This window comes from Chinchilla lanigera, unplaced genomic scaffold (assembly GCF_000276665.1).
Source record: "Chinchilla lanigera isolate Chin_1 unplaced genomic scaffold, ChiLan1.0 scaffold00028, whole genome shotgun sequence".
Lineage (NCBI taxonomy): Eukaryota > Metazoa > Chordata > Mammalia > Rodentia > Chinchillidae > Chinchilla > Chinchilla lanigera.
The window spans coordinates 10,090,588-10,118,074 of NW_004955429.1; the positions used below are offsets into that span (position 1 = coordinate 10,090,588).

General features: G+C 38.4%; 1 protein-coding gene and 1 pseudogene across 5 annotated transcripts in view; one reads left to right on the plus strand and one right to left on the minus strand.

Annotated features, from left to right (window-relative positions):
• The window catches only part of Slc39a12 (solute carrier family 39 (zinc transporter), member 12), a 63,692-nt gene extending 37,566 nt beyond the window's left edge, over positions 1 to 26,126 (minus strand). For 3 of the 5 annotated variants that reach the window (XM_013515348.1, XM_013515349.1, XM_013515346.1), the window contains exons 1-7: positions 25,814 to 26,126; positions 24,591 to 24,916; positions 15,692 to 15,973; positions 13,090 to 13,297; positions 7,354 to 7,526; positions 2,736 to 2,907; positions 123 to 295 (exon numbers count right to left, since the gene is read on the minus strand). In XM_013515348.1, coding sequence (XP_013370802.1) covers positions 123 to 295; positions 2,736 to 2,907; positions 7,354 to 7,526; positions 13,090 to 13,297; positions 15,692 to 15,973; positions 24,591 to 24,848 — 1,266 coding nt within the window. In that variant the 5' untranslated portion in view covers positions 24,849 to 24,916; positions 25,814 to 26,126. Of the gene's footprint in view, positions 1 to 122; positions 296 to 2,735; positions 2,908 to 7,353; positions 7,527 to 13,089; positions 13,298 to 15,691; positions 15,974 to 24,590; positions 24,935 to 25,813 lie in introns of all 5 variants that reach the window. The other 2 variants (XM_005386957.1, XM_013515347.1) reach the window with 2 other exon arrangements.
• LOC102008132 lies at positions 11,587 to 12,220 on the plus strand (annotated as a pseudogene).
• Positions 26,127 to 27,487: the final 1,361 nt, after the last annotated feature.

A 27,487-nucleotide genomic window follows, 5' to 3' on the forward strand; every position in this document is an offset into this window, starting at 1 on the left:
TTCTTAGTTAACATCTGCATATATTACCTTAAAATTTAAATAATTAAGTAAGTAAGTAAATAAATAAATAAATAGAAGAGGAATTAGGCACACTGCATCTGAACTGGAAAGAAACAGATTACCTGAGGGATAAGGTGGAGCAGTGCATCTCCTGAGAGCGTCCCGACAGCCAAACCCACAAAGAGCTGCAGAATGAGACTGTAGTTCTCCTCACAGCCGTGGAAAAGGACCAGTGCAGTCCCGAGCATAGAGCCCAGTGTGAGAAGCATCACAGCTCCTGTGCTGTAGCCATATTCTAAGACAAAGCAGATCGTGAAATATTCAGAGCTTGTGGCCTCCTGTTCATGGGTCAGCAAGTGGACGTGCCACAGCCAGGTGCATGACAATAACAGAGGACAAGGATATGGAATGGTTCATTCCCCAGCATTACCCCACCCCCTGCAGAAAGTTAAGATAGTGAATTTTATGCTGCAGTTAACACAGTTTAAGTGAATTGTTGGAATGGTCATACAGCAACATAGGTTTTATTTCATTCCAATTTAGTAAAAATAATCCCCATGATATAAAATGATCTCTAAAGATTCTCAACCGAGTTTCATATCCCATTCCTCCCTCCCTGGGGCCACTGTATGAGGGGATGTCGTTCTTCTTATCTAGCGCATGAAGATATTTGAATTTTAGCATGGGTACCTGGATGCTTAATAAAATGCAAAACTGTTGTATCTTGTGGTTGCTATAAAAGATTACAAAATGTCAAGAACTCACAAGGACAAATTGGGGTATGGTATTTCCCAGTCAAAAGGAAAAGGTTCAAGTTCTATTTTTCTACGTCTCTCCCTTTGGTCCTGTGGGGAGGCACAATGTAATACTGAAGAACGAACGCTTCATTATTTTAGAGCTTATAAAATCTTTTGAAGTCCTCTGTGAGTCAGGTTTTGTCTGCTCCTGGGTGGGAAGGACAGCCTAGAAAAACATCTGTTCCTGACATTTGCAGTCAGAGGACTCTGCTAATTTACGCCAGCCCTGAAAAGGTGCCATGGTGTCTTGATTGGAGCTAGATGATTTGCAAAAAGGTTCTGTCTAAGCATTTCCCATCACTGCAATCAAAGTTGACCTCCTATTAAACTCTCAGCTGTTCCTGAGCAACTGCTTTAAGGAAGGATAAAATGTGATTTACGCATGGCCGTAATCGTCTTTCCTGGAAACTCTGTTGAAGGTGGCACTTTGGGGTTAGATTACAGCATACCGAACAATATTCCCTTAATAATGTTTCCTGCCCTGGCCTCTCTTAAATGCAACCTCTTCCCTTTCTGTAATGCTGAAAGCCAATACAAGCCTTTCTCTTCCATTATATAATGCAAAATTTTAAATTTGAGCACAGCAATATTTTTCTAGATTCTTCAGTGTGCACTACTTGTAATTTTTTTCAGGAAAACTATTCCCTAGAAAGCTCTCAGAGCTTCATTAGAAAATGAATAAAACTTTCTTCATAGATCTTCAAAAATCCCTTCCCAAGTGGCCTATAGGTCCCAGGCACCAGGACAGGGAGTATAAACATGCCCATGGATGCTCAGAGAGCCACAGATCTGTCCTCATCCATTGGGGGGCATTACTGATCATCAGCTGCTGAATTCTTTAGCTGGCCATTTTTAAAGAAAGTTTCTCTCCTCTCCCAGTGAATGTGGAGTCTTAGGTATTTAGTTCAGGCACGTTTTGTTCATATAAAATCTTCCCATGAGCCACTTGCTGGTAGGAAATCCATTGTAGTTAAACAATTCATTGAAGATAGCATTGCAGGCTAGCTCAAAGGGAAATAAAGCAGCTCTGAAAATATTAGGAGCTCTTCAGATTAACGGTAATACTTTGGGGTTATGTGGGTTAATTGTCACACTTTTACCCTATGTACGCCAGCAATATTCTTTTTGGACGAAGCTTAAATATATAATGTTTTAAATGAACTGAACAACATTTGTGGTCATCTTATCATCTGAATCTCACAGGGGCCCTGCTAAGTCTATGAGAGCTCATCTACAGTGACTCACTGGGACACAGGCAAGTGTCATATTGGCCCCTTCACCTCCTGGAGCTGCCAGCCATGCCTAGGGGGCCGATGCCCTCATCCCAGAGCAGCCCAATGGGCCTTCATTTTTTAATAAGTAAAAGGTTGGGAAGCATCATAGGATAGCACTGTTTTCCCAGCATGCATAGAAACAAGGCTTGGGAGGTAGAAATTGCTTGAGATCACAGGTTAACTCCACATGAGACAAGACCCAGCTCCGCATCCCAGATTCCAATACAAACTCTTTTCTTTTATGCCATGTCCCCTCTCAGGACGGGCTTAGTAATTGGTCCATGACTGAGTCAGCTCTAGGGAACAAAATCAATTTTTACAACTTACGTACAAAATCTAATGTACCCATTGAAGAGTAGAATAGTATCACAGCTAGAAATAACGACTCTGGGACCAGCTTGCTTGAGTGTGAATTCCAGCTTTATAGCTTACAGTTGTGCATCGTTTGGCAATGTACGTAACGTTTCCATGCCTTGGTTCCCTAATTTGTACAATGAGAATAATAGAAATAATACCTGTTCCTCCCTGCATCACTGGGGGGATGGTACATGTTGGTAAATAAACAGTGCCTCGAACAGCACCAGGTACATACTAAGCATCCTGCTCTCAGTACTCTCATCACCTGGATGGTGCAGCAGCTTTCCAGGGAAGAAGCAGAACTTACTTTCTAGTGTGGTAGGTAGAAGCATTGCTTGTTGGTCCCTGGGCAGCTGGCAAGAGCAGCTGAGAAGCTGTTGGATGATCCCTGGACTCATGCGCCTGAAGTCCTCCTTAGAAATGGGCGAAAGGCTGTTCTGTAAAAATATCTCCCCCAATTGCCTAGCGGAGAAGCAGGTCTGTATGGAGAAAACACATGTTGTTACTAAGCCCAGACTAAACCCACTGCCAATCTTGAGGACCCAGAATTGGGCAGAAGGACTACCACCGGCATACAAAGCCACTGCTACAACGCACTTCTCAGCTACCTTTTGTTAATTAACCTCTTGGTAACTTCCAAAGGTGATTTTAAATCTCAGATCAAAGTCTGCAGTACTTTACCTTTATTCTAAGCATTGCATAATATTTCTTGCACCCTTTTTTCTCTCCTGAAGAGACGCACTGCATTTCACAATGGGTTGGTTGCCTGGTGTTCTCTCAGCCTAAGCACGTCTTGATGTGTCTGTGGTTGTTTGTTTTTCAACAAAGCTAGGACTTCATATGATAAGCGGGAACTCAGTGGTGATGAGGTCACTGTGTTTAATACCCTCTGATGTAAGAAGTCATCAGATTTAATGATTTAATTTAATAAGGCAACACATTTTCAAAGGTAACAGCAGTTTAAATGTATCAAAAGTGAATGCTAAGTTAACCGGCTGGTGTGCAAACGCTGGATGGTATGGCTACCTCCGGGAATTGACATCCCCCCCATGGACACAGGGGAAATCATTGTTATTTTCTATTGACTTTACCTATTTTTATCTATGTTTTCATGTTTTTCCACATTACATAGGGAATACGTACAAGACATAAGACTTGTAAGTAAATAACAGAGTCAATAAATCTCTGAAAACTGCTATAAAGTATTTGTCCATCACAGAAGTAAAAGCTGACATCTTATGCATCAAAGAGTACGATGATAAGAATGCCAGACAGTTTCTCTAGCACCCATGGATGACTTCCATGAAGTCATGCAATAAAAGCCCCCCTTTAATGTCCTTATAATCTTTAGTTGCAATCAATAAATTATTTTGAGGAAAAAAATCTTATTTCTTCTTTGAGGAAAAAAAAATCTGATGTAAGGCTGGCTTGATGTTCTATGCTGTAGAATATAAGGGTTTCTAACCAAAGTACATTGGTAATCAGAAAACAGCTACATATGTGCTGGTTTCTGTACCCCACCTGAAAACCTTTCGTGACGATTTCACAGGTGAGAAAGTTCTATTTTGATCAGGAAATGTTTGGTGATGGCACAGAAACCACTTAAAAGAGAAGGGCAAGAGGAGCCTGCAATGGGCGAGGTCAGGGGGATCACAGAATAGAATCGAGGGACTAAAAGGAACGCTGCATCTCAGAAGGAACTGCGAGCTGAAACTGGAGAATCAGGTGAAATGTGCGTGCACGTGCATGCTTGCACTCCAAGTCTTTTCTCTCTCCTGCTTCTTTCTGTATATAACAATTTCCTTTTGCAGCTTAGCCTTCTCATTTGGGACACACATGGCCACAGATATCCCAACTCGCAAGTGACCTTTCACTCAAGGCCCCAAGATTGGTTGAATCTGCAAATCCTGGGACAGATCTGATTGGTTCTGCAAAGTCTTGGATAGGTTCTGTTGAGTCAGGCATCTGCCTGGTGGTATCCGTTCTGCCCATATTGAAGGAGTGAGAAAGACATTTCTCAGAAAGGGAACGGGCAAGAACTCCCAAAGCTTCCTACTCTGAAAAGCATCAACAGAAAGTGAAATTGTGGTAATTTTCCCTTTATTAAAATGATGTATGCCAAAGACAACATTCTCTTTTGCTCATTTGTTACTGAAGGAATCCAATTATATCATTGTTAAACACATTAATAAGAAGAAAGGAAAACTAATAACAAACTTTTGGTAATGAAGCATTCATAATAAATACTCCTATTAGAAAATGTGTGATTAGCAAATAAAAGGCTGGAGAGATAAACATAGAATGCCATGTATCTTCCTCCAGTTCACTGTCAAGAAACTGAACAGTATCCAGTTTTAGAAAATCATCTCCCAGAGGAAGGTTATTCTATTATAAGCTTTTGTGTCCTTGATCTTTGCCTGCTGTGTTGGTTGTCTTCTAAATTTCTTCTGAAATCACTAATGCAAATGTCTTAATGGTGATTCATTATGTTCTATGAATTTTAACACAAAACATGTTTAACAAAGAAGAGAAAAGACTGAACATTTAGATGATCTGGTCCATAACTTTAAATCTTTATCCTTCCACAGCAAATTTCAATATATGTTTACACTTGAGTTGATGTCATCAGACTACTATGGATATTTTCAGACGTATTCTACATTTCTGTTATTCTTTAGTTTGAATACACTTGGATGGCTTATTAAAGAAGAGTGTAGAGCTTGGGATGTGGATCAGTGGTAAAGCACTTGCTTACCACGCATGAGGCCCTTGATTTATCCCCTAGGACCACAAAATAATACTAATTAATACTAATAACAATATTACTAATAATAAGTAAAATAAAAGAGACCTGGGCTCCATTCCCAGGGTTCCTGACTCAGTAGATTCTCGGGTAGGGTGTGGCAATTTGCATTTCTAGCAAGTTCTTAGCTGATGCTGATGATGCTTCAGTCCAGGGACAAGATGTGGAGAAGCATTGATTTAAATAATACAAGCAGAACCCTGATCTGATGTCCCATATTAGGTTCCCAACAGAGTCACAAAGAAAATCACATGAAGAAAGAGAGGAGAATAATTAGAGAAGAGGATTTTTTGTTTATTTTCCACAGTTAGCACAGAGCATGATTATGAATGTCTTTAGGAGATGCACTCTTTTGCCAGATATAGTGGTGCGTATTTGTAATCCTAGTGCTCTGAGAGGCTAAGGCGGGAGGACTGAAAGTTTCAGCACAGCCTGAACAACTTACTGACTTAGTGAGACCGTCTCAAATGAAGAAGTCAAAAGGGCTGGGGATGGCCCTGGGTTCAATTCCCACGAACACTAATGCTAACACACACACACACACACACACACACACACACACCACACTCACCACACATACACAGCATGCCATATGTAAATAATGCCTGAAAATATTTTTAAACCCTTTATCCTTTTTGCAAACACTGTTTCCATAAGGCGAATTTAATCCCTTTCTGAGATTTGACCCTGAAGAAACATTTAAGAAGGTTTCACAGAGCTTAATTTGGAAGTCAACTAGTGACCTAAAGCTATATGCAATAAGCATCCATTTGCAAGAGTCTACTGAGATACATTTTACATATGGCAAAGGCAAGAGAATTTGACTTTTAAAATTATATATTAGTAACTGTAAGTGATATTGTCTAATCATACATTCATAAATCGTATGCATAGCATTCAGTATTAGGAATATGTAAAGACTTTCTCTGTTTTAAAGTACAGATTGTGTTCTGTAGGAGTACTGCTTATTGAAGATATAAATAACAAAAAATGTAATTTATCTTAATCAACAATTCACAAAATTAACATACTCATCAAGAATACAAAATGCACTATCAGACAACATATGTGTGTATATATCCTCAGTTTCTGTGAATTTAAGGATTTATTACCTCTACACCAATAATACAAACTAACAATATAATTGTTTTAATAAGTAATAAGACAAAGTGTAGGTTAAATAATCCAATGCTTACCATGTAGTAAGTATTTGATAAATGTAAGCCAGTAGCATAGAACATTAATTTATGAAGATCTTAAATAAATAGGGGAGAGAAGGATTCTATGATCAAAGTTTGAGAAATACTGGGCTCAGTAAGACTTTAAAAGTTTACTTACTAGTATGACCTTTCCTCCAGACTTCTCAGTATGCTACAGGGAAGAATCCATCTCCAGTTTTTATCTAAGTGATCTGACCATAGCATTTTTTTCAAAAAGCAAAGAGGTAGACCAGGGAATGCACTTTGGGGACATAATTTCAAGAAATACAAATCTGGTTGTGTTTATATGCTTACAGATTACTTTTCCTCAAAAATTTGATCAGTACCATCTACTATGCAAATATTTTTCTATTGCTCAGGGGCTGGGGATTTAGCTCAGCAGTACAGTGCCTGCCTGGCAAGCACAAAGTTGTGAGTTCAATTCCCGATACTAGAAAAAAACCAAAAATAAACAAATAAATAAATATTTGTCTGTTGCTCACAGGCCAAAGTAATCACTTCCTCACCTAACCTAAATGTATGCAATCATCATTCTGATTATTCATGTAATATCTGTATCTTTCACTGCCTTGTAAGCTCCCTGAGTGCTGGATCTATTTTCACTCAGCACTATATTCCTCATGCTCAGGTTGGGAACTGATACATACTAAATGCTCATAATGTTTTCTAAATTTATTTGTGCATTTAATATGGACCCAAGGGAGGGCAGAGTAATATATCATTCTTCTAAATACCTTGGCCTTCTTTCTATATATATGGAAATTCACTTATAGAAGAAGAAAGTCACAACAATCATAGAAATAGAATATTTTCTTATGTTTTCTACAACTCTGGTAGAACTTGAATAACTGGTCTTCCTTCAACAATAACAAATGATGCTGTAAGATGAATAATGGAAATACCTGATCCCAGGACACTGGACTATCATCTGACTCTTTGTCCATAGACACAGAAAGGTTATGGTAATCCCAATCATGGACCCTTATGTTGCCTTGTTTCCTCTGAGGTTGATGGTTTTCAGCTTTTTTCTTACAGGTGCTTTTGGTCCAAAGAATATTGAGGAGTTGGTCCAGTTCTAGAAATTTCATATAAAATCTGGTGTCACATAGAATAGACAGGTTCAGAATAATCATAATTTTTCATGCCCACAACATAGATATTTTACAAGATAATGAAAAGCCAAAGTTTCATCCTGAACAAAGCTAAAGATCATTTATATTTCATAGATATATTGATTCCTTCACAAGTTCTGGTTAAATTTTGAGGCTGACCTAGTTTTTACCATTGTCCAGGTTTTAAAAACGGGCAATCCACCAATGGGAATACTTTCCATTTTTTTCCTGTTCTATAAAAATATAAATTAAAGAAGAAACTGTCCAAACTTTAAGAAATTAATTCCCTTGAAGCACTGAACATCTTTAGTAAGTTGACTATTATCTTAATATAAGTAAATCAATCAAATTGTTTTCCTGTTAAGTATATATGAATAAAAGGGAAAATAAATGAAAGTGAACTAAGATTGTAGAGACAAACTAGATCTTATTTTCTAATGCTACCTTTATCACTTCTTGGCCTTTTCACTCGGATCAAGTGTAGTCTAATGCTACACTGATGCTGCAATAGCTGTAAATTTATAGATTGAAATGTAACTCTAGACTTTTGAAAACTGATTAACATAGAGAAAGATCGAATATTATAGTGAATTTCTATGTGTTTATCCATTTTACTACCTGTGAATAAAATTTCTTTGAAATTTTTCTAGACAGTATAATTATTGATAGGAAATATTACAGAATATTCAGTTTTGTTTTAAATGATCAGTGTTCAACAAAAAATTGTATGATTCACAGAAAACTGGGAAAATGTGACCCATATTCAAAGAAAAGAAATGCCAAAAAAATACATCTCTGAATAGTCCCAGATGTTGGATTTAATAGACAGTCTTCGAAGCAGCTATATAAGCATGTGTAAGGGATTAAAAGAAATAATATTTAAAGAATTAAAGGAAGCATGACAATAATAATTCAATAGCAAGTTTAAATAAAAAGATAGAAATTACATAAAATTCCCCAAAGATATTCTGGACTTGGAGAATATACTGAGATAAAAAAAAATCACTAGAGGCATTCAACAATATGTTTGATTAAGCAAAATAAAATCACTGAACAAAAGACAGATTAACAGAAATAATCCATCCTGAAGAAAAAAGAAAAGAACCAGGACCAGAGGAAGATGGTGATGACAATATCATCTCAGAGACCTGTGAAACAATAATAAGCATATTGATATATATAGATTGACAGAGCCAGGAAGCAAAAGAAAATCAGAAAAAAATTGGATATTATAATGGCTAAAAATTATCCAAGTCCAATATAAAATCTTTATCATCACATTTAAGAAGCTCATCACACTAGTATGATAAAATCAAAAGAAGATTCATATACAGAAGATACATCATTGTGAAACTATTGAAAGTCAAAGATGAAGAAATCTTGAAATCAGCAGAAGGAAATGACTCATCACATACAGGGGACCATGACTAAAGTTAATGGCTCACTTCCTATCTGAACACCACAAACCAGGAGGTAGTGAATAGGATATTCAAAGAGCTATAAAAATGAAAAAAAGAAAAAATTGTCAATCAGGAATTTTACACTCAGGAAAAACAATCCTTTTCCACAAAAGTGGAAAAAACATTAAAGGAGAGAATTCATTGCTAGCAGACCTGCTTTACAAAAAGTACAACATGAAGATCTTTAGGCTGAAAGAATCACCCAAATTGGGGAAATTTTTGCATTTTGGCTAAGTCTGTTGGAAGAAAAGAAGAACACTGGAAATATAAGAATGTGGGTTAATGCAAAAGATTACAAATATATTTTGCTTGTTTGTTCTCTAAACTTAATGGAAAAAATACTAGAGGCTTTTCTTGCTAAGTCAGAAACATATCAAGAAAGCTTAGCATACCTATCACTATTTGACATTATATTGGGATTATTAACCAATGCAAGTAGGTGAGAAAACAAATACTAATACAAATATTGGAAAGAAAAATGCAAAAGTATATTGATCTAGAGATATGTATCTGAAACTTCTAAGAAAATCAATATTAAAAATCAAATAATGTAATCATGGAGCACAGTATAAAATGAATTTACAAAAATCAGTAGCTTTCCTATTTATAATGGCCAATTAGACTAGGGAATGAAATAGGACCTCATTTGAGACAAGCAAAAAGAAAGGTAGATGCTTATATCTAAACATAGTTTTACTGTGTATGGAAAATAATAAAACACTACACAAAAACATGTATATAAATGGGTATTATAGTGCAGGCCTGAAATCCCAGTTACTCAGAAGCCTGAGGAAGAAGAATCTCAAATTCAAGACTAGGTTGAGAACTTAGCAAGACTCTGTCTCAAAATTTAAAAAAAAAAAATCTAAAGGATTGGGGATGCATCTCAGTGTTAGCATGCTTGTCTAATATACACAAGGCCTGGGTTCAGCTCCATACCATGAAACAAATGTAAACATATGCAGACATGATCAAATGGATGGACATTATGTTCTTGAACATAAAGTTACAACACGTAACATGTACTGTTTCTAAGTAATTTTACAATTTCTTTTCATTTTTATTTTTGGTAATTATAATAAAATTATCACAATTTTTTCATGGAGCTTCACAGTTTGATGATGGTCACCTAAGACAAACAAAGTCAAGAAAATCTTGAAAAGTAGACACATGTGGAAGCTTAGCTCAAGTAGACATTTCAATGTTGCAAAGCTATTGTAAGTAAAACAGTATGGCACTGGCACATGAATAGACAAGCTGCCAAATAGAACAGAATAGAAAACCCACAAAGAATCTCAACATTTAGAAATATATTGTAATACATGAAAATAGTATCTCAAACCAGGAGTAAATAATGCATTTTAAATAAGGATATAAATAAAATTGGATAGTAAAAAGGAAAAATAAACTGGATTTATTCCTCCCAACACATACCACAAATAATTCTTTTTTTTTTTTTTTTTTTTACCACAAATAATTCTAAGTAGATCAAAAATGTAAAGATACAAGTATCGAAAGAAGATATGGCTGGCTTCTTCCATTACCTGAGAATATGTGAAGTTTTCTTAACTGAAACTCAGAATTTAAAAGCAACAAATTTGATTAATTTAATTGTATATAAATAAAATATATTTGAATAAATGATTGATTCCAGGTCTAGGCAGAAATGTATGGGATATAAACCTGGACTATCATGTTATTTTGGAAAGTAAGAGATATACAAAATATTTTAAAGATTTTATCAGAAGGACTTAAAACCAACTTGAACAAGATCCTACTGATAAACAGGGATCAATCTAAGTATCAATTAATACAATAAGGATAATAAATTGAGAAATACATAATTATAATTTTTTTAAATACCATCATTTTCCTTTGAAAGATTCAAGGAAACTTGTTATTACCTTGAAAACTGGTAAAGTACTAAGAATTTATAGTTATTTTCTTTTAAGAACCTCAGTAAAATGAAATAGTGAGGAAAGGTCTTGCATTGTAGAATCATACATCAAAAAATAAAGCAGGAATGAGAGAAACAGATCTCCATTTATAATCCCTAAACGCTCAATCTAGGCAATGATCATCAATATCGTATAATTTCTCAAAAGGAGGGAGAAAGAGAGAGAAATAAAGACAGACAGAGATCCAAATGTTACAGTCCTTCTGGTGGAAGTTACTAATTATATATAGTACTTGCAAAAATAAGTTGAAAAATAATCAAGCCTCCACCTATGCTAATCCGTATCCATACAATGCACCACATAGAAATGCGTGTTAACTAATTATGAATGTAACAAAACAGACAACAGGAAAAAGCCTGACACCTATAAAAGAAACTTCACAAATCTATCAACAAGCTGCATTTTATCAATCTTATTTGAATTCTGATTCAATAAAGAATAAATTTTTTTTAATTAGGAAAGTGTAAACATCAGACAATTTTATAGTATTCAGAAATCATTGATTATTTTTAGATGTGATATTGGTAATGAGATGCTTTTTAAAAATCTCTGTGGGATAACTGCGCAGGGGTGAAGAGGACAGCCTTTTCCGATGACCCGGCAAGATGGCGGGAGTGGAGCAGTAGAAGAAGCGAACCTTCCGCAAGTTTACCTACCGCGGCGTGGACCTCAACCAGCTGCTGGACGTGACCTACGAACAGCTGATGCAGCTGTACAATGCACGGCAGGTGGCTGAACCAAGGCCTGCAGCGAAAGCAGCACTCGCTGCTGAAGCACCTGCACACGGCCAAAAAGGAGGCACCACCCATGGAGAAGCCCAAGGTGGTGGAGACACACCTTTGGGACATGATCATCCTGCCCGAGATGGTGGGCAACATGGTGGGCAACATGGTGGGCGTCTACAATGGCAAGACCTTCAACCAGGTGGAGATCAAGCCTGATATGATCGGCCACTAGCTGGGCGAGTTCTCCATCACCTACAAGCCTGTGAAGCACGGCCAGCCTGGCACCAGGGCCACCCCTCTTCACACTTCATCTCCCTCAAGGAGCCACCTGACCAATAAAGCCACTACTGCCCACCCCCCCCAAAAAAAAAAACCTATCTATGGCTATTTTAATGCAGATTTGAAAAAGAAGTCATGTAATCCTCAAACTGTTTGCCTTATCAAGTTCAAAGCAATGTGCAAAATACACATTCTGATTCCCTTCTTAGCATCTCATTTCATCTCAGAGCTCTAGAGACGAGGAGTCAGAAATGCAGCAATGGTAAATAATTTACATGTTACTTTTACTTTATTATGTTTTTAGTACCAGGAATTGAACTCAGGACCTTGCGCTTGCCAGGCAAGTGCTGTACCATTGTGCTATATCCCCAGCTCCATTACTTTTTTTTTTTTAATTCTAAAGAGAATAGTAAAAAAGAACAATAGCAAAATATCAGCAACATAGACAAAAATAAAATAAAGCAAAAACAATAAAAATGATACAGGGTTTCAGAACAAAATGATAGGAGTTAACAGTGGCTGTTATGTTACATACTGTTACCTTCAACGAAGTTGCTCAGATTACTGGATGTAAGAAGGCAAGATTGATCAAACCATTAAAGAGAATGAAAGAGAAAAAGAAAAAAATTAGAAATGGTACAGAGTTTCACTAGACAGGATGGTAGGAGTTCACCAATCATTGTTATACTGCATATTGTTGTCTTCAAATTAGTTGTTCAGATTACCAGATATAAGCACCCATTACTTCTATTTTAAATTAAGTGACTCACAGGCAAACTTTTACTGACCCTCTTGAACCATTCTGAACACTAATTTCTCATTCTACAGTGTGGTGTCACCTATGGCCCAGTATGATGCACTAGAAGGAAAGCGATGAGTTAGTTCTCTAGGACAAGTTCATGTTTATGCCTCATCAATACCTGGACATCATAGTATGCAATCCTTGAAAAGCCACCTGAGCTTTCTTCTGGTAAGCTGAGATAAAATAGTGTGTAAAACATACCTAAGAAAACTCAGTCATCAAAACACTTCAGCCCTTGTTTGGGGCACAGTTCATTCTGTAGATGTGATTTGGAAGTTAAATTCATAAAAAAAAATCCTTACCTGATAGGTGGAGCGTATTTGTACTATTCAAGAAGCGGAAAATATATTCAGTAAAATAGTCTGGGGAAGGCAAATTTCTTCGTCCCAAACAAACACCTTGGAGGGACAGAGCAATTATGCTCGCTGCTAGCTGAGGAAGGGTATTTTCGTCAGCACCGTCACTGCTCAGGATTCCAGATTTCTTCTGCAGCACTTTAGTCTCCATACACTGAAATCAGACACAAAGTCCAGAGAAAATGTTAACTTTCGAAGTGATTTCGCATAAGATGTATCTCTGATTTTCCCCAAAGACAAAATAGTTCATCTCAAAGAAGCTTGAATGGATTGTGGGAGGGACTGTTGTCATCTACTGTCTCAGATGCAGCTGTATTTGGAAAATACTTGTTTTATCTGCCATGACACTGTTTTCAAACTCCCCACATGGCTGTTCCTCAGTCAGCTGACCTTTTTCATTATCTTTGTCCATTTTGCCAAGAGAACCTTCTGCTCTGTTTACATCTTTCAGTTGGTGAACTCTCTCCCAGCTTCAAGGACAGCCTGCAGGCTAATGATTTTCAAATATACATTCCCTACCCTGACTTTGCTGCATCTCTGCTGCTTTGTATCATCACAGAGCACCTCCACTTCCACACCAGCCTTTAATCTCAAGTTCAATGTGCAGCTGCCATCAATGAAGGCTAGCACAGTGCCCGTGTTCTCCAGCTTCTACAGAACGTGTGTACAACACGGGGCCTTTTTCATTTGTGAATATCAGTTTCTTCCATTCAATTATGAGCATCTGAGAGACTAGAATTTTGCCTTATACCTTTCTACTATTCCCATTCACTTATTTAAACATTGATTGATTGCCTACCCATTATGCTAAGCCCACTACCTATGAAATGGAGACCAGGTTCATCAAAAGAGGAATTGGGGAAAAATTATTGTGTCAATATTCAACGCTTGAGACATAAGACAAATAAAAAAGAGTACTTCTTTGGAAGAGAATTAGGCAAGGGATAAGGAAAAGTATTGGGGTAATGTGATCGAAAATGATCAAGGTATGTTATATGCATGTATCCGTTCTCCAAAACAAACATCACTGTTAACTATTTTAAAAATACACTAATAACCTTTTTAAATAGAGGAATAAATTAGTTCTGCCATAGCATTATTTTATTCTTTTCTGTAAATGTTTGATCTCACAAACACTCAGAAGTGAATATTAGCAGTACATGTAGGAGACCAGAAAACTGACATATATACACCATCTGCTTTTACATGCTGGGTCCCCATTTCCATCCAACCTGCATTAAAGGCATAAGGAGTAAGATGACAAAAGTCTAATGGCTCATTCAAACCAGTCTTGTGTTACATGGATGCTACCATGAAGACAATAAAAAACCTAAATTCTATCAAGGCAACTTTTCCTAAAATGAAAATAGGAGGAAAGCTATGGGCAAAGTTTGATATTTGTGGGATTATAGCTACTGGAGTGATGTTCTTCGGGTGCTAGGTAAACATTTGTTCTGCCTGCAATAGAGACCAGGTTCACCAGAAGAGGAACTGGGGGAAATTATTGTGTCAACATTCAAAGCTTGAGACATAAGACAAATAATAAAGGGTACTTCTTTGGAAGGAAATTAGGTAAGGGGGAAGGAAAAGAAGAGAGATTAAACATATTTATAGTGAATTGGAGGAGGTGTTTGCTGGTCATTAAGTCAGAACAGGGCTTTAGCTCCTAGAATTTACAACTGAGATGAAGAACCAAGTTTGTCCATACATATCAATGAATAGTTGAAGAGAGCAAAAAGCCAGTTTTAATTACACTCTTCAAAAATATGGGGTAGCTTCTCAATTCTTTTTGAAAATGTGACTTAAGTAAACTTTATGTTTAGAGACGCTTATTTGCTAAAACTTTCCATTGCAATTCAGAAAGCAAAAGCATCAGCGATGCCTGTGTGTGCACAGACATGAATTAAACCCCTGACATTAAATAAATAAGTAGCATCACAAAAGGTCAGCTTTTTCTAGAATAGTAATGATGGCAGCACAAGACCAAGTGCCCATTTCCTGAGACTGGGAACTGGGAGAGATGAGAAGCATTTGAATGGGTCTTGTTCATACGCAGCTCAAATCAAAAGCCACAAAAAGGATATTTTCTTGAGCTGGCTATGATGAATAAAGCTTTTGTGCAAGCTGTTTCTTCAGTGAAATAACTAAGGATAAATTCGTCTCTCTGCAGGAAGGCAAGGCAAATAAATAGACACACGGACCTCCACACTGTAGTTCAGTCCTTGGACAATGATCAAGAAGCCTTGAATCACGCTGACTCGAGTGCTCGGAAGGACGTCAGAGAAGAGAGCTGTCCTGTCACCTGGCTGGCCTTACCTACCCGCCCACCCAACTTCTGGCTAAAACTCATCTTCCAATTAGTCATTGCGTTTCCACTTCTGGACTCAGAATTTTAAATTACGTCACTCACCATGTCATAGTTTAAAACCATAAATATTTATCTCTCTTGAAAGTTCTTAAATGTCTCAGGAATAAGTGAGTGACAAAAAATCAGCCCCTGGCACTGCAGCTTAGTAACAGAACCAGTTATCCATTGTGCCCTTCTTACCTGGCTCCTGGAAGTGTCAAAGTATTGCCTGGTGAAAGCCAAGATATCTTCTGTCTCATTCTGTGAAAGGAAGTAGGAGTCCTCATCCTGCCGGAGGCTCAAGAGGCTGTGTAGGTAAAATTTATATTCTTTATTACTCAAGTTGAGCTTTGAAGAACAGATTTCTTCCTGATGAATAATGTAGTAGAGCAGGAGAAGAGAAACTCTCTGGATGACCTCCTCTTGAAGCTGCTCTTCAAAATCTCCCCCAGCTATTAGTAACAGTGCATCTGGTTCAAAACACTATGGGGAGAAAAAGGAAAAGGAAAAGAAGTACATTTTAAGAAATAGCACCAGAACACTAACAATCACAAAACAGGGTCCCAAATGATTACTTTAGAAATAGATGAGAAAAGTAGTCAGGTCCTATAGCTAAATTTAGATAAATGAACATCATTAGACTCATGCCCTGCAGTCCCCCGCTCCACTTTCAGTACTGGGGATTGAATCCAGGGCTGTCATAGTTATATCCCCAGCTCTTCTTTATTTTTCACTTTGATATGGGGTCTCTATAAGTTGTTAAACTCCCCAGGCTGGGCTGGAACTTAGAACTTTCCTGTCTTAGTCTCCCAGCTGGCTGGGATTACAGGCAGGTGCCACCAAGCCCAGCTGGTCTTATGTAACAGTGATGCCCTTCTAGGGAGCCCTTTTTCTAAGAGTGATCCCTCTGTTCCCAACTTGGGTTGCCACAAGCTATTCACATGTCACTTTGCATAAGACCAGCCAAAGCTTTGGCTGTTAAAATGATACCCCAATATACATAGAATAAATTGAAATTCCCTCCCATTTTCTCCTTGCTGTGGCTGCTATATACCCCACCTCCCCTACCTTATCTTCACCTTTTGCTACCATTGCACTAAACTCCTGCCCCTGTGATTTTCTGTTAGCTGCACCAAGCTTTTCTCCACTTTCCCTTTCAGGTCTGCTTATTCCTCTTATTTCTCAAATCTCAGTTTAAAATCCTTCCTCCTTGGGGAAGACCTCTTATCCCTGTCCCCCAGGACAACAGTGTCCAAAAGAAACATAACACAAGCTGCATACATCATGGGAATTTTATAGAAGTCACAGTTTTAAAAGTAAAATGGAATAGGTGGAATTAATTTTAATAACATTGTATAGAAATTTATGTATCTGGGCCAGGGATACAGCTCAGTGGCACAGTGGCTGTCTGCCAAGTGTAAGGTCCTGAGTTTGATTTCTGTATATTTAAGACAGGAATAGACAGATAGGGTAGATATCTATTAGGATAGATAGGAATAGGTAGAAAGGATAGATATCTAATAGGATAGATGAATTTATATATCTAAGATATCATCTTTTTTAGTGTATAATCAAAAATTTAAGATTATTTATATATATTCTTTTTGTTGGATTGAGTCTTCAAAGGCTGATGCATGCTTTATACTTACAGTGCATCTCAACTTTGATGAACCACATATTAAGGGCCCAATGGCCACATATGGCTATAGCTACCATGTTGGACAATACAGTCTAGAACATCAAAATTTTATTCTCTTTATAGCACTAGTGTTGTATGATTACTCTGCTTGTTTATTTTCTCTATTTCTTAAGACAACAATAGTCTCCAAAGACCAGCTTTTGTCTGTTTTGCACAGCATATTCTCAGCATGTAGCAGAATACTTGGCACTAAAGAAGTATAAAAACTCAGTGAAGGAGCACTATACTTCCCTCTTTCCTCTTAGCTAAGTGAATTCTAAAGCTAATTCCACTGAAAGTAATCAGAACATATGCCCCAACTGGTATCCCCCAAATCTAGCACGTTGGCAATTGGTTATTTTGAGCTAAAGGGAATTGAGAAAGAGTAGCTGTGGAAAGTTCTCTACCCTTCCACTTTTTAACCTAAATTTCTCCTAATAAAGACATCTTCCCTGTACCAAGTAAAGGAGAACGTTCTTATCCCCGGAGACTAGGAGTCCATGTGGGTCTCAATATATACAACCAAACTACAAAAACAACCCTTAGCATCGATTAGCACCCCTCATATATTTCCCAGTCATTTTCCTTACAAGTTACCACCCCTTTACCACAACCCCTTTTTTCTCTGTTCTTTTCCCATCTCTACAATGTATTGCTCTTTGTTAAAATGGTATAGAAGTTTCTGGGTTTAATCACTTCATTGAGGCTCTCACTTCTTTCATGGGGCTTCCAATGCCACATAAAAATATTTAACCACAAATAAAACTTATATTCTTTTTTTCCCACTTATCTCTCATAAGTTAAGTTCACAATCCCCACTAACCAACCTTAACAGGGTAAAAAAGGAAAGACTTTTTTTTCCTCCTATACTATGATACTTTCTTCCACAAACCACAAGCAGAAATGGTTCCTCTAATCTCAGAAGTCCGCCTGGCATAAAGTGTTTGGGTTAACATATTGGGACACAGGAAAAAAAAATCTAGACACAAGAATTGGGGGTGGGAAGCTGTTACAGCAAGAGAAGAGCAGCTTTCTTCAAGACAATTGGGAGATCCTGAGGATTCTCCAGGATCTGAGAAGCAGCTTAATTACCCAACACCACCACGCTCAGCATTAAGCATTGAGTAATGTCTGCCCTGAGTCTGAGGGATTTGTCCCACTGTGTGGACAATCTACTACAATGTATTTTTTCATCTGTTCTCCTGTGAAGTGGAATTAGAAGAGGTTCTCATTCCATGTCTGCTGGGCAACCCACTGGGTAACATCTGATACCAACCATCTGCCTCAGGAAGGAGCAAATTTTATCTATCACTAAAGTAAAGCATGATGACATTATTCCCAAAGCCACACGAATTCTAATCCCTTCTGAATTCAATTGTAAGCGGGTCAGGAACTTGACAGAGGGGACACAGTGTTCACAACAAGACCAACTTTTAGTGTGAGTGTTAAGTTCCACTTCTGAAGCCACAGATGCCCTTTTGTGTCCCCTAAGTGGCCCTCAACAAAAAGTTCATGTATTGGTTTACAGAGCTGATGCCAAAACTCAAAGTGGTGACTCTCTTGAAACAAAAATTTAATAAAGCCAAATAACCTCTGACACCAAATCAATGGTAGTGTTAGCTACTACTTAATGGCCAGTACTATACCAAACACTATGTACTCAGGTATTCCTCAGAATACAATCTAATTGATTTTGGAAAATGTTTATGTTATGAATGTTTTGATAGTAGAAACTCTATCTCATTAGGTTAAATGGAAAGATAAAATATTTTCAGCTGATATATATATATAATAATCCACCAAATATTTCCACAGAAAATATTTAGAATACCAATTATATAGTTATATAATGTTTAATGAATGAAGGGGTACATCTGTATATAATATGCAAAGCCAATAAACAGAATAAAATAAGACTTTCCTTCTATGAAAAAAACTACAGCTGTAATATAGGTGAAAACCATCTTTAAGGGAGAGTGAGTGACTTGTCAGAGCCATATAGCTAATTGCAATTAGTTGTGTCAGGTTTAACTCCTATTATTCCAGTGACAAGCCTTACTCTCCAATTCCTTTCTTTGGTGCCATGGAGGCATAAGCAGTGGGCCCTCCATGTGTTTAAGGCATATAGCCTCTTCAACCATTCATTTTCTCTCCTTTCTTTTGGGTAGGAAGAGAAGTCAATTAGGAGGTAAAAGGATTGGCTAGTTCCTGATTATAAGAATGAGAACATAATAATAGAGATTTGGATAAGTTTGTGCTGATGTACACTCAAGCGCTACTCAGATTCTTTGTGAGGTTGGATCAGTAGGAAAAAGAGTATCTCAAGCACTAGGACAGGATGTTCATGAGGCCACCAGACCATATATATGTAGTCAGGGCTTGGCTAACAAGCATCTGTCATCCCGCCAGAGGAGTCTAAGACTCTTGTCCATTGCTGGTCCTCTTTAATGTTCTTATTGTACACTTTTTCAGGGTTAGAGTAGGGTGTATGTGCTAGGGGACAGCTGAGAAAAGGATATGCATTGTCATTGTACAGATAAGTGTCCTAGAATTGGTTTGTACCAAGCATAAAATGTAAAGGTGATACTGATTTCTGCTAAGTTTAACTCAGTCGTGGAGGCAGCTTCTTTTACCTGACTGGGGATTTCAGTCATCTTGAATGTACAGGTATCACCCAGGCTTGGTTTAATTTTTGAGGTCTGCTGAAATAAGCATGACCAGGAATCAAATGACTCTGAGCTGAAAACTTTGTTCCCTTTAGTATTTGAATCTTGAGAAGCTATTTTAGTAGGGGAGACAGTAGTGTGAGGAAAGGATGCTCTAGGAAAATCAGAAGGACTAAGTAAGGAAATACAAATTCCTTGCCTGGGTAAATCTATGACAGAAAAGAAGCACAGTGGGGGCTGTGGGTGGGGAAGGGAGATGAAGGCTGTCAACTCATCTCTGCCATGTGTAGCTTTAGCATTAAAGTATTGAGCAGTTGGCTCAGTTGGGTTTGGGGAAGAACATTTAACACAGTTTCCCAAATACCACCATCCCCTAGGCATTGAGCGCTGTCCAAGCTGCCGACTCCTGTGAAGTGATTCTTTGTTAAAGAATAATGAACTCATTGAGGGATAATCCATTGATTTTCCTTTAAGGCTTGTCAGGTGGAAGCATACGACTTAAAGGGGAAAAAAATCTAGGAATAAGTGTTAAAGAATTCACAAGGAAATAAACTTTATGAAGACATTAATTAAATTTAAAGCAGAGGGCTTCTTTACATCTAAATGGTCTCCCTAGACACTTGGTGGTAATTGTCTATTATACCCAGATGCCAAATCAGACCACCTCCCCCAGGTATGTACCTCCAGATTTACTTATTGCTTGCATAGGTAAGAGCCCCAAAGACAAAAAGTGACGTGATAGTGTTGTTTCTCTACATCCCTGCAGGGTAAACTGGAGAGGTTTTATCCCCAAAGATGTTTAACATTTGATTTTGACACATGGATAAACTTACTATCTTCTTTCAGGTTCTTAGATTTGTATAAGGTCTTTTTTAATGGGGGGGTATCCTTTTTCATGAATAACAATTGACTGTATGTAGAATAAGTAACATATTTCTGCCATTCCTTGCATGTATAGCAGCAAGGGAGCTGGCTGGTGGCAGGGACTGACTCTTACTGGGTTCATAGGAGATTTAATGAATCTTCTGACACGAAGTCTTTACAGAGTTAAAATTTTTAAAAACTTGCTAGACACAGGAGATAAAGCTTGATGCTTTCTACATTTTATCCTTGAAAATTAAGACAAATGAGTGGGGTGGGTAGGCTTATGGAGAACCTTCTGACAGTGATTCTTCTGCATGAATGTGCCTGAGAATTTGCCTGAAGAGCTTAGCTTGGGATAGCTGAGAAGAGATCTAAGGGAGAGGTGGGAGGGGGGTTCTGGAGAATGTCACTGTTCCCGGGTCCCTAGGAAAGGAAATATCAGACATCACTGTGAGGTACAGGGAATGTGAGGGAACAGAGAGAATTTCACTCTCATGTCCAAGTCCATGGCTATAGGACCACAGAGATACCTTCCCAACTATAGACTCATCACCTCACGCCTATTGAGGCAGGGCAAAGTAAATAAAGATCGGTAAAAAAGGCAACAAGGGAACTCAATTTTCATTTTCCTTATTAACTTAAAACTCTGGGTCAGATTCCTGTCAGCTTGGCACACAGGAATACTAATCACTTAAGAAAAGTTGGCAAAATAAGGTGTATTAACCCTACATCTTCCTGGCCTCACTCACTTCCTTCAAGATTCAGGAAACTAAGATAAGAATAACTGGAAGAATGCCCAGGGTTTGCAGGGACACCCAATTGCCAGTATGTATAGTGTACAGTTCAAGCTCTCCTTGGAGCAATGCCTAGAAGTCTTTCCAGGAAAGTAGTAGAGCTTTGCAGAGCCCCTAGGATGAGACCACCTTCCCAAGCAGGAGAAATTACCCAATGACAGACACAGAGGTAGCCCCTCCCAAGCAAGGACAATCACATCTTGGGAACCAAGTAGCCTCTCAAGCTGTAAGGATTCCTCCAGAGGTAGAAACTAGACTGAGATAAAGGTCAACCAAAGGCTGGCCCACTTCAGCTAATCCTTCTGAGCTTGTGCTTTTGTGAGCAGGCCATTCTGAACATATTCATCAAAGTGAGCCCCTCTAGGTGCTCAATATGGAGTCTTCTTCGAATTCTAACTCTGCCCAATAAACCTGTCTGTGCCTCACACTCATGTGTCCTGAAATTCTTTTTCTATGAAGTGTCTCAGGAAGCTACTTGGAGAACCAAGTTGAATTTTCCATCTCCTCTTTGGGGGACTTCCTTATACTCTATCCCATGACATACATACAACTGGAAACCAAGGTTCAGCATATCCTAACTTCTAGAAGGTTCCAGAACAGGGCACTTTTCCCTTCAGGAATCTATGTAGGACCATAATTCTCATCATTATGAAAGTGTTTACTCTATTAAAGTTACTGCATCCCTCATTAATTCTATTAAAACTCTTTCTTCTCAATGAAAAGAAGAGGAGAGAAGTCAGTATCATCCAGAAAATATCCATTTTCAAAGGCTGCCGCTTGAATGGAACGCCCAATATCCTCAGATATTTCAGATTGATTTTTTTTTCCAAGTCCCATTCTTTTACCTATACCTAAAATTGGGTCCATTTTTTTTTTCTTCTTCACAAATTCAAGATACTGACATTCCTGTTTTATTTTTTTAGAACTATAAAATCACTTCTTTTCCTTCTCTTTGTACCACAGAATTTCTATCATGAACCATACCTATTAGCAAGATCCCCAAAAGACAACAAGAGACTCAACAACTTGAAGCCCTGTCATCAGGGCCAGAACTTGGGTACTTGTGAAATTGTCAGGATCCTATTCCCACTGGCCTCTCATGGATGGCGACACTTCCTAGGTTCCTCATTGATGGGAAATTGAGGTGACCTGAAGCCCTTGGGCAGGTGAGGCTGAGATTCACCTTTGCTTTACCTCAGCTTCTTTCAGAAAGAAGGAGCAGCAGGAAGAGAGCGAAGCTATTATACTGACTGTTTCAAGGCCCGGGAATGGAAATAGTTCAAATGGAAGCCAGACTGGCCAAACCCTTCATAGTGTCACAGAAAGCAATAAATGCAAAACAATCTCTTCCTCCCAGCCCCAAATATGGAGAACATTTTTGCTTGTTTACACTCCCCCTAGCAAAACTAATACTGAACCAGCCTTAATAAGGCACTTTATGTCATTAAAACAGAACATTGCCCTGAAGCAAATTCTCAGAGGACATTAACAAGATATGACTCCTGGTTATTTCCAGTGGGAAGTCTTCTGTTGCTATCTAGATATATTAATGTCATCGCAGACGAGTTGCCTATTATAACACATTTCCCCTGGGAACCAGGGGACATTTTAATAATTATTGAATTATTTGTGGTTCACATAGAGCAAAGAAAAATTCTATGAGCAAGACCCCTTCTGTCACCAAATAACTAAATACTTAAAAAAAAAAACCTTTTCAGCCATGTGCTCCCAACCCCATCCCTTGATTGAGAAAATTTGCTAAAATTTATATTAGGAAGCAGTTACTTGCTTCTGATGAACTTATTTATGTTTTTAGTCATCTGTGCTTTTGTAGACTTTACCTAAAAAATATCTCATCCATCAGGAATGGGTGGTGTAGAGTGATTTGGTTGAATTTTATCTGAGTCCTTTTATGACACGGGTTTTCCCTTCATTTTCTGTTTTTATTTAAACTCCCTCCCATGCCACCAACTACTCTGATGGGTGGATTCTCAGCCCACACTCACTTCATACTGTGACCCAGAGAGACTTTTAAAAATTCCTCCCGAGACAAGCCAAGTCTTAATCTGAGAGGGTGAAGCCCTAGCATATGCATTCTGTGAAACCTGCCCAACTGATAGAAGCAGGCTGTGGAGAGGGCCTTGATAGCCATGGGTCCAATTTCAGCGCTCCCTACAGAACTGCTCTCTCCCAGCTAAGATTCTCATCATTAAGATTATTCATTAGGAGCAATTCAGAGCTTTACTAGATATAAGCATGCAAAATTGGTCAAAAATTTAAGCATTAACTGTTCCTTTCAATAAACCATTAGACATCAGCAGAATAATCATCCCAGCTATCCTTCTTTTTTATTATTTTTTATTCTCTTTAATAGTTTGATCAATCTTACATTCTTACATCGGGTAATCTGAGCAACTTCGTTGAAGATAACAATATGTAATATAACAACCACTGTTAATTTCTATCATTCTGCTTTGAAACCCTGAGTCATTTTTATTGTTTTTGCTTTGTTTTGTTTTTGTCTGAGTTGTGATTATTTTGTTATTTTTTCATTCTCTTTAAAATAAAAAAGAGAAACAATAAAAAGAAGATTATTCAATCATTAACTACGTATCATGCAAACTATTAGAAAATACCAGTTGATGTCTAGGAGAATCTCACAACCTGAAAATGAGACAAATATCAGGTTGCTATGATTATGCAACAGAAAACAGCACCTGTGTAATCATATGCACATTTGGTGCAGGAAAGAAAGAAGAGAAAAAGATGGGAGGGAGGGAGGGAAGGAGGGAAGGAGGAAACAAGCAAAGCAAGGCACAAGTTCACTCTTTCAAATAAATACTGCAGCTCTAAATATGCACAGAATTTCTAGAAAGCTACAGTGGTAAAACAAAATGCTCTCGTCCTGCTCTTGTCCAAGCACCACCTGCAGAATGCTGAAAAGTCTGTTGTATCCCACACACGGAAGTTATTGTACCATAACGCATTGCCCACTTGAGTTTTGGAAATTTTGCGTTTGTTTTCTGAAGTAAGTGGCCCCAGAATCCACCGCACTTTTGAACATGCCCTGACACCCGAGCCCATTCTGTGTCACTAACCAGGTGACAGTCTCCTCGCGTTCCACGTGCTCGTGGGCACCCGGTCTTCTCCAACAATGCTCTGATGAGGCTCCTGGAGTGGTTGAGGGGTGGGTGATGACCAGCAGTGAGAACTCGTAGTATTTCTGCCAGTTGGCCTGGACTCCCGGGGATGGTGCTGTCCTGGACTGAAGGTGTGTCTGTCTCCTTGCAGGAGACAAGGCTGAGTAGAAGGAGCAAAGGCACCCCATGCACTGACAGCTTTGTCCAGAGGCACATTTCCACTCTTCCTTTACCCTGAGTCTGTATTGGACAGGGATGAGTGGGTGGCTGTTAATGGGATAAACCTGTAAGGAGAGGAATTTCTGCGGTAAAGGGGAAAAAAGAAAGGCTTCAATTATTGTGCCTAAACATGTTTGAAAGGCCTCATTAATTGGGTGGCTAAGCTGGTTTGGAATGACAAGCTGGTCCTAAACCACAGGGGGTCTGTAGGTGATTTATAAACCCAAACAGCAGGCAGGAAAATACCGTGGCTGTAGACTTGCAACTTGGCTAACAGTTAAGACACCTATTAGGTTGTCTCTGCCTGAACTAACCAGAGACAAACATCGGGAAGAGGGAGTGTCTGCCTTTATCTACGGGTAGTACCAAAACAGGACCCAGGACTGGACCAACTTCATCCTATCCCATGGTAAAGAGCGCCTCTGTATTTGTATTCTTCATCATTAAACTAAGCAAATAAGAGTACAGAGAAAAGAAATGTGAATACATTACCAATATAATTTTAAGTAAAAATGCCTTGGACAGGGAAAAGTACTAAAAGAAAGTGGTAATATTCAGGGAAGGTTGATCTTTCTTTTCCCTTTACTAATAATCAAGATTCTGGAGAATGAAGTATTTTAGAAAAGCAAGAGGATTTCAAGACCACATGAGTGTCAGGAAAGGTTTTCAACCAGTGGTCACTAAAAAGAGCTGGAGATTACTTTTGAGCCAGTCAATTTCTGGAGAAGAAAAACAAAGCTTTTTGGCTGACATTTTTAAGGAATGCAAATGTTAACAATATCTCTCGTGTCAGAGCCTACCCTCAGAAGAGCTCAAGGCCTTGGGACCGTAGCAGAGATACTGGGATGATATGTAGGGTTAAAAAAGAGAGAGAGGAAAAAACAGATAAAGTTTAAGATTCTTAGGCTAGCATTTAAAAACTGACATAGGCTGATACAAGCGTTTCTAAACACAGGTCTTACCTTAAGAAAGATAAATGATTTTTTATCTGGAGCGCTGCAGCTTTTGAAATCTCGGAGAGTGTTTCGGGGCTTCAAAGTCCTGTTTTTAAAATTCCTTGACTGTGCGCTGGGAACCGGAGGGGATTATTTCAACCCAGAGACGTTTTCAGTTGCTATGGAGAGCTGCTTGGAAGGTAACAATGAAGGTGGATAAAAGTAGGGACTTTCTATCTTACAGATTTTCAGGATAATTAAATTAATGCGGTTAATGAATTTGTCCCTTTATATCAATGTTTCACTAATTTTTAAAAGAATCGTCCACAGCCTCTTGCCTTTCCAGAGACGGAGCCTAGGTCCAAAAATATGTCATCATCTTGCATAATGGGACGTCTTTAGTATTCCATCAAGATTTTTTCTTTCCAGCTGATTCTGTGATAACTATTTCATCCAGACTAAAACCCAGGATTTGTTGAAAAGATACACTCTTTAGAAACTTATTGATATCACAAGTGTAGAAATTTAAAAGATTTAAAGTATTTGGAAATAGAAGTTTTCAAGCCAGGCATGGTGGCGCATACTTACAGTCACAGCACCCTGGGAGGCTGAGGCAGGAGGATACCAATTTCACGCCCAGCCTGAGCTTCTTAGCAACTTAGCAAGACCCTGTTTCAGAATTTTAAAAAGTGAAAAAGGGCTAGGAGTGTAAGACCATGTGAAGGCCTTGGTTTTAATTTCTTATACCAAAAAGAAAAAAAAAGAAAGAAAAAAGAGGAGGAGGAGGAAGAGAAGGAGTTTTCAAAGAAAAAGCATATGCTGGAGAACTATAGTTCTCACCTGAGAAGTCAGTGGATGTAAACAGGGAACTTTAATTAGCTACACAGACCATGAGCCCCACAGTCGGTGGAAAACTTTATTATATTGGACACTTCAGATCCTGCAACATGCAGCCTCTTCACAAATTAGTGACCAAACAATGTAAGGAAGAAAGTGTTAAAAATAATAGGTGTCAAGAGAAATTAAAATTCAGATCTTAGAGTAGACAGAGAACATGCAAAGAGTATAAAGTTCATGAAGCTCAGAGTGATTTCAAAGACTACAGTGGATGGATAGAAACTATTGAGTTCAAGAGAGTGTGTGTGTGTGTGTGTGTGTGTGTGTGTGTGTGTGGTGCATACGTGTGTGCAGGAGATAAAGGCTGTTAATGGAGAGGCCAGGAAAATTACGAAAGAAAGAAATTGAGATAATTAGTATCATGAATCACTAACTGGATACAAAAATTGGGAGCAGGGTGGAATGGTGCTCAGGGAATGCTATTATTACTGATAGACATGATATCCCTTAAAAGGGCCAGGCATTCTCTTTCATCCTCTGCCATGGAGCACTCTACCCTACTGCCAAGGGAAGCACTTGGCCTCCGTCTTGAGAGTTCTACGGTAAGATTAACTGGAGGCAGAGTCCGGAATGATCAGAAAGAGACGGGGTTAAATTAAAGTTAAGACCTTTATGCTGAGGGTCCAGCGGAGACAGAGAGGGCAGGAGGAGGTGGGCTGGTGCAGATGACACTGGCCCAAAGCTTCCTGCAGCCTCACACTAGTACTCTTTGCCACCCTCTACAGGGGGGACTTCATGAGTGTCATTTACCAAGTCAGCCCTGGCTCCGTCTCAAGGACTTGGTTAAAAAGTTCCTATGGAAAA